General features: G+C 31.1%; 1 protein-coding gene across 1 annotated transcript; it reads right to left on the bottom strand.

The window, feature by feature from the left end:
* Nucleotides 1-4,420: 4,420 nt before the first annotated feature.
* Nucleotides 4,421-7,539, bottom strand: LOC120149318 (VAMP-like protein YKT61). The gene is made up of 6 exons (XM_039162143.1): nt 7,131-7,539; nt 6,651-6,748; nt 6,083-6,187; nt 5,861-5,926; nt 4,937-5,023; nt 4,421-4,700 (listed from the first exon to the last, which is right to left on the bottom strand). Exons 1-6 carry the CDS (start codon nt 7,321-7,323, stop codon nt 4,650-4,652), a joined length of 600 nt encoding a protein of 199 aa, XP_039018074.1. The 5' UTR covers nt 7,324-7,539; the 3' UTR covers nt 4,421-4,649.
* Between the last annotated feature and the right edge of the window lie 910 nt (nt 7,540-8,449).

Genomic DNA, 8,449 nt, shown 5'->3' with positions numbered 1-8,449 from the left:
CAGTTGTGAAAATTTAAGTAGTACTAAAGTGTATAGTAAAGACACATAGTACAAGTTAGGTGGGCAAGACCCGACCTCAGCACTACGGTGTAATTTATTAGGTGAGCATGGCTCAACCTTAGCATTATTATGCAATCTTTGACTCCTATACCGGGTTCCTCATAGATAAATAAATTTGGCTATAGTTATTGATTAAATTTATAACATGTCATGTTGATTTTGGCAAGTAAGAAAATCTTATGGTATATGATGATGACATTTAAATTTTATGCATGAAATGATTGTTTATTATTTTTAAATTGTCTCATTAAGTATATACTTAGCGTGTGATGATTTTCACCCATAGGTAAACAAGCCAAGAATAGAGTAAAGAGTACATGGCACTCTAAGCATCCAGGAATACACTACAATATCAGTAAGACATCATATGATGTAATTTAGACTTTGTTAGTGGCATGTAATTATTAATGTCCTAGTTGCTTTGTTGAACTATTTTGAAAAATGGCATAAATCCATATTAATATATATTTTAAATAGTATGTGATAATTTGATATGATATGATATTTTTATAATATCATTTACCATTTTAAGAAAAGAAATTTTAAATCACTTTAAATTGAAAATGGTTTTAGAAATTCAGCTGACATCTATAATCTGTATAGGTATAATTATACGGGTTATGGGTGTTACAATATATATATGTTTTCAAAAAATATGTTTTTCAAAACTATATTATATATGTTTTCAAAAAACCATTTTAAAAACTATATATTATACGTTTTCAAAAATATATTTTCAAAAACTATATTATATATGTTTTTAAAAATCGTTTTAAAAACTATATATTATATGTTTTCAAAAACATGCTTTCAAAAACTATATTAAATATGTTTTCAAAAACCGTTTTTTACTATATATTATGTTTTCAAAAATGTATTTTCAAAAACTATACTATATCTACAAAAACTATATATATATTGTATATTTTTAAAATTATTATATATATTATCATTTATACTAAATAGGCTCTTTGAAGTCTCGGACAAAAATGAATGTCTACAGAATGTTCGCTTGTCAGATCTCGGATTAGAGTTCCGATCATCACTCAAATTCAATGGAGTCACTCTACTAGGGATGGATTGCTCTAAACACTAATGGTGCTGTTTCAACACAACTAAAATCAAGCTCGATCGGAGGCATATTCCGTGACCATAGCGGGAAATGTTTGGGTGCTTTTCACAAGAAAATTGGCTTTTCCACTATTCTTGAAACTGAACTGTGGGGAATTTACGAAGTTATTAAACTTGCTTGGTCGTACGGATTTGAGAAAGTAATTGTTCAAAGAGATAGTGGTGATGCTCTAAAATTTCTTTCGCCACCTTCTCCGATCAGCCCTTTCCCTGCTGTTAGAGCCACAGCTCGACTTCTTGATAGAGACTGGTTTGTGCACTTCATGAAAATATACAGGGAAGCTAACGCGGTGGCAGACCTTTTAGCCAAGCTAGACGACCATTTTTCGGACGCACTCGTTGTTGTTGACCTCCTCTCTATTCAACTTCGTGTCGTACTTTCCAGAGATATCAATGATCCCCTTACGTATAACTACTTGATGTAATGGTCCCTATTAAAAAAATTCATTTACCGTAGGATAAAATCTTATTGTTTCAAAAAGGGAACATCGTTCATTCAATCTTCAAATTAATCCTCATTGATCATCAATGCACCCTCCTCTTTATAAAACTTCATCTTCATTTTCATTGTTTTTATGAGTTATGATCATATGTTTGATACTGATTTGTCATTTTCTTTCCACGTCAATAGTCTTATGTCTTCACCAATGTCTTGCTGTTTTTTTTAAGATCTAATCTTGTTACCATCACTCACCTCTATTAATTCGAAAGTCAACACTGCTTTTAATCAAATTGATAAATGATGTTACCTGAATGTCTTACTAATTGGAGGGTTTTAGGAATTTGAAGACCTTATAAAACTTATAAAAAAATAAAAAAAAATAGAAAATTAAGAACTTTAAGGCTACATTAGGTTCTAGAAAATATAAATTATTTTTTTCTTTCTGTTTCAAGGCTTCATCTTAACTAATTCGGACTGACCCGGGTCGCACATCTAACTTAGGTGGGTGAATCTCACAACATGGATTTTTTCATTCACAATGACTCGAACTCGATACTCTCTTAAGCGATATCAAGCTACTTACCACTTGAACCAACTCTCATTGATAAAAATCTATTTTCATTTTCGTTTGATTCTAGAAAATATGTCATTTTCATTTTCTTAGAAAATAAAAAACATCGAAGAAATTTTATTTGGTTATAAAATTAAAAAAAGATTTTTGAAAAATAAAAACATGAAAAAAAATGTTTTCAATATATTTATTAAATTTTTTTAAAATTTTGAACAAATAGAACAAAAAAAACACGAGTTCAAATTTTTCTAGCAACTTTTTTATTTAATGACATCTAAAACCTTCAAACTTTTATTAAAAAAATTAATAAAGTCCCTATTTTTTTGCATTCAATGTAGTTATATCTTTTTTTAATAATTTGATTTTGTAGTATTTTTATATTTAATGTATTGAATATATTAATAATTATTTATATTTTAAATTTAAATAATAGTTTTTCATTAAACTTATGGTCCTCGAACTTATAAAAAAATCTAACGTGACTTTTTGACAGAAGATTTTCATCGTTAATCGTTACGATGCTGATGTAGCAGCTCATAGTGCTAAAATGACAATCCATAGTATTGATGTGACATTTCCAAAATAGTTGGTAATTTAGCAGATGCGCTAAAGTAGTTTTTTTTAAGTCCAAAGGCCAAATTGATTTTTTTTTTAAATTTAAAGACTTATTTAATTTTTAAAAAAATTAAATTCAAAATACAAAAATATTCAACAACTTAAATATAATAATACCTAAACTAAAAAATTAAATTACTAAAAAAATTAAAAATATTTTTTACTTTTTAACCTCGAATTTAAATTGACTTTTATTAATATAAATATAAATTCGTTCTTCCTGCATAAATTTTATTTTATATATTTATATCTAATTATCTTAAATTTTAAGTGTATTTTTAAAACTTATTTCACTAATTTTTTTATAAAAACGAATAAAATAAATACTATAAAGTCTTATAAAAAATTATGAAATTAAAATTTATTTATAAATTGTCATGAAACCATATAATTAAAAAAAATTATGAGGAACATTTTTAGTGAATATAACTTGATCTTATGAAAAAGTTGGAATATCGACTTTTCCCATCATTTTTTATAGATACAACTAGGGATGAGTGTGGGTTAGGTTTCGGCCAACCCGACCCGACCCAAAAGTTTTACAACTTTCACCCGACCGGCCCAACCCGAAAAATATATACCCTCCACCCAACTCGAACCAAACCTAATGGTTTGAGATAAAATTTGAATTTGATTCTACCCGGCTTGAAATAATAAAAAAATAATATTTTTATTCAATAAAACAGTGATTTAATTGAAAAAAATAAAATATGGAGGATATTATTGTAATTATTCTTAAATATATATGGTAATAAAATTTCATGTCAGGTCGGGTCGGGTATTTTTCACCCTAAACTCAAATCTGACCCGACCCAAATCCGATTTAAATAAAAAAACCGACACGATGATCGGGTCGGGTCGAAACCCATCAAGTTCAGGTCTCATGCCCATACCTAGATACAACTCTATAAAGTTAGGTAGATATGAACTTCACGTCTTTGAGATTTTTTTTGTCACTTTAATCTTTACTTTAAAAAATCAAGAAATATTAAATACGTCTCAACAAAATAAAAATAAAATTCAAATTCAAATTAAAATTTAGAGGCGAATTCTGAATTGAGTTTTATTTCATTTTTATTTTAAAAACAAAATAATAATATATTTTAAAATGTTTTAGTAATTTAATTTTTATTCTTTGTATTATTATATTAAAGCTTTTGAATATTTTTATATTTTTTAAAAATCAAATAAGCCTTAAACTTAAAAAATTAATTTGACCCTCAAACTTAAAAAACAAACCACTTTAACCTATCTGTCACATCATTAGCCATTGTATAGGGTATACAGATGCATACAAAAATACACGAAGCACAGCTACTATTAAAGAACATATATTATGAAATTTACGTACAATGAGAAATGTTATGTGTTGTGTTTCGCATGGTTATTCTATAATCACTTCATGGTAAAAATGAGGAAAAGGAAAAGACTCGAGTAAAAAACCGACATGCATTTTTGTCGGTGATGTAAGCTTGGGCATGGGCATGGGCATGGCTCAGTCCGAGCTGTTGACCAAAATAAAGCGAAATTTTTCCTTATGTAGTGCGTACCCAAAACCCAACCTCGGCAATAAATAAGGATTCACCGAAAACAACACAAAACAAGCCACAACACAAATTATTATATTATATCCACAGAAACAAGAAATATGATCTACTATTTGTCATACACCGCCAGTGGGAACACTAATTGTTTTCCCCCAAAAGAAAGGGAAATATCGGGAATTCTCACAACCAAATAATCTTTGATAAACCATATATAAACAAATTACAGCCATCTGCTTTAGAGTCTAACACAAGTGAATTGCATATCTAGCTTTCTCAAGGAAGTCTACAATATGGTGCAACATTGATTGGTTTTCTTAGCCTGCTTGTAGAACATCTGTTTCAATAACCAGAATTAGCAACAACATACAGTAGTTAGATTTACAGTGAAGTGAAGATGGTAAAAAAGTGCTAAAACAGAAAGAAAAGGGATGAGGGTATAAAGTAAAACTGACACTGCAATGGAGAACTACTACAAGGGGAAAATGATAATAGGAAAGAAACACGGGTCTTGAAAAGCAGAATTTGATGGATATGCAAATTGGTGATTTGTGTTAAGTGTTGCACGTGTACCTGAGATGCAGCACTCAGGTCTGAACTCTTCTCAACCAAACTGTCTAGCTTCTCACCTCGTGCAAGTACACTATCAATAGTTTTGTGCTGCATCGATTAAATGATCATTTCAATGTGTCAGAAGAATTATTAATCAGTCGTGCTAACAAAAACATAGTAATTATTTCATCATCTCATCTTCAATTCAAGTTGCATGTTTAACAGCAATAGTCGACAAAAAATTAGGGATTATGAAGATGTGGCGTAGGCTGCTATTTAGCCATTTGATAAACAATGTTCTCCTTCAAAATCCTCTTGTTGAGAAAATAGATAGAAAATGAACATATGGCACTCTCATTAATTGCTTATGTGCCAAACATATCAAACAAGAAAACAATCTGCTGAAGGTTCTGTATCTTGGAAATGTGAACTAATTAGAAACGACCACATGCAAAGAATGGAACATAAACATACTTCAATTGGCAATAACCATGGACTTTTTATTCTTATCTAAATAGCCATTTAGCAGTTGATATATCTTAAACTTAAATATTCCACCAACAATTTTCTTTCCTCCAATGAAAATAGGTTATAACATCAACAAACCCAATTTGGTTTCCCTAATAACAGAGTAAGAAATTGCAATATTGCAAATTGTAAACCAAAAATGCACAAAACCAATTATGCAACATCCATGATGACCTTAATTAGTTTGCTATGTATAAACAAATCTTTCTATAATTGTCATCATTTATATCAACATCAAAGCAAAAACAATTTTGATCTAAAGCAAGTGTTTTGCATGTTAGACAAACAAACAGTCAATACAAGTATAAATTGTCAATGCAATGATATTCCAAGGTGAAGATTCCATGCTATGATATCTGAAAGATAAAGGAAATACATACAAGATCACTAATCTATGCATCAACAGAAAACACTTACAAGGATGATTTTAGTTTCATCCAACTCCCTCTGAATTTTCAATAATTTATCCGCCTCTGCAGGGTCCTGAAGGTAGAAAGAGGGTTAGAAAAGGATTTTCAAAACAACTTCCCTAAATCTCCAACTAATATTCTTTAGGTAGGCTCTGATATGATTTGAAAAGTACAATTCACTTACCACATTAGAACTACAGCAGACATGCATAAAGAAAATAACTGATACCTGAAATTTGGTCAAAGCATCATTCAGATAGGGCCAAGGTTGAGTGCTATCCGCTTTCGCATTTTTCCATGACTCCCCAAAATTTTTCTGATATTCATCTAACACCTGGCAAACATCATCATTTGGAATTTATCAAAGAATGATAAAAGCTAACAGAAAATTTTCACAATCAAAGCAAAGAACAGTAAAAAACATTCGCATGTCAAATGTGATATAATATGTGACCCAGACACTTGAAATCATCTTTCAATCCTAAGGCATTGTATATGCACGCTCTTCCTCGACTGGTCCATCTATCTATCTATAACACTAACAATAACATCCATACCAAGCATCAAGCAAAAACGTGACTGGTTCACAAGTGAATCCAAAACAAAGAATAATCATATCTAAAAGAAAATTATAACTGACGTGGTACATCATATCTAAACCAAATCAAACCAAACAAGCCTTAGCTTTCATATATTCAGGATCAGCTACAAGAACTAAGAGATAGAGCTAAAGTTTTGTTTACTTGGTTGCAAGGAAATAACGGAACAGCAAAAATGGAGCACTTAGTGTCTTTTACCTGGTTGAGAAGCGAAAAAGCACTTCGAACAGGATAATGATCATCCATAAATCCCAGGGCACACAGTCCATTTCTGTTGTAAGCATGAACCTTGTACTCTACATTAATATCACCAAACAACAAATTAGAGACTTCAGAATAAAATACGATCATAATTTCCCAGTCTCATTAGAATCAACCAAATCATACACTAAAACCTCAAAGAGAAACGAAATCAACAAATATAGAAAAGATCAGCCATAACTTTTAAGTCAAATCTTCATTAGTAGTTAGAACAGCATTCGAATTATGCTTTCCTTTTGCTATTAAATCTCGTTTGGAACAGAAAAAAATTAACAAGCTAATACAAGATAGAAGAAAAAAGATCTAAACACAGTGTTAAGAATCGAATCGAACAGATATGAGTCACAGACAAAGAAAATACTATCCTCCTAACCCTAAATCAAGAAAGATAAATAAGGTTGAATAGAAATGACCGACCTTCGTGCTGGACGGACTGACGCTGACCGGGAGGGGTACGTTTAGCTACAGTTCGAGAAACGAAGATGATAAACTCCCTGACGCTTGGCCTTTGGAAGTAACCGAAACGGCTCACATCGGTTGCGTTGGCTAGTATAATCGGATCGGATCCTTCCGGATTGCACTTCAACACCACTAACGCCGTGATCTTCATCTTATTTCACTTTCTCTCCCAATTTCCCCTCAACCAAAAAAAAAAATCAATAAAATAATAAATTCTAAGTTCTTTCTTTTTCTCCCTCGGCGTGAATAAAATTCTGTGTTTGCTTGGTTTCTCGGGTAAGATTCGTAAGACGAAAGAAGAAAGAGTGAGGAATAAGAATCCGCTGTAGCCGATACCTTTTTTCGATTCGTTGCAATCGCTTAGTTGGCTCGCATTTGAATGTGCCGACAAAAGAATAGCGGTTGCAGGAAGTTTGACAGATCGGTCCGTTGATCTATGTGGTCCCACTATAATCTCGTTTTTATGGCCGTTGATCTGGTTGGTCCCACTATAATCTCGTTTTTATGGCCGTTTTCCTGCTTTATATTGTTACGTTTCATGCTGGACTCGTCCTGTCCAGTTAAACCCAATCCATTTATAGCAGCAGTAATGTGTTGTTTGTTTTGATTTATACGAGAATATAACCAAAAGTTTCTGGGAATGTCTCAGGAACGGCGGGTTAATATATAGTGTTAGCGGATATATTAAAAGATAATTAATAAATTTGGTTTAGCGCTATCGAAAATGTTGACTAATAATAATGTAGTAGGTCTAAGTTATGAAAAAATATTAAAAAATTGTGTAACCGACAAACTTAACTTGTCGGTTCGTGTCGATCCAAATTAAAAATGTATCGATCCACAACGATATAACAGGTAAAACTATAACAAAACCAGTATTGAAATGATAAAACCGGTAAAGCGGTGCCGAATATATTTAAAGTGTCGGTACTTTAATATAAGGATCGACACTTCGTTAATTTAAAAGAGAAGCAGTTTAAGCGCCTATAAAGTGTCGATACTTTCAAAAATATCGATCAAACGATATAACAGATAAAAATATGATAAACTAGTATCCAAATGATGAACCGGTAAATGCTACCGGATATATTAAAAGTGTCGAAACTTTATATAAGGATCGACACTTTGTGAATTTAAAAGAGAAGCAGTTTTAGCGTCTATAAAGTGTCGATACTTTAAAAAATGTATCGATCAAACAACGATATAATAGGTAAAAATATGATAAAACCGATATCAAAATGATAAAACCGGTAAAATGATACCGGATATATTAAAAG

Source organism: Hibiscus syriacus, unplaced genomic scaffold, assembly GCF_006381635.1.
Source record: "Hibiscus syriacus cultivar Baekdansim isolate YM2019G1 unplaced genomic scaffold, ASM638163v2 tig00111000_pilon, whole genome shotgun sequence".
NCBI lineage: Eukaryota > Viridiplantae > Streptophyta > Magnoliopsida > Malvales > Malvaceae > Hibiscus > Hibiscus syriacus.
The sequence above is the reverse complement of the archived record's forward strand: the minus strand, read 5'-3'. Positions and strand labels throughout refer to the sequence as shown.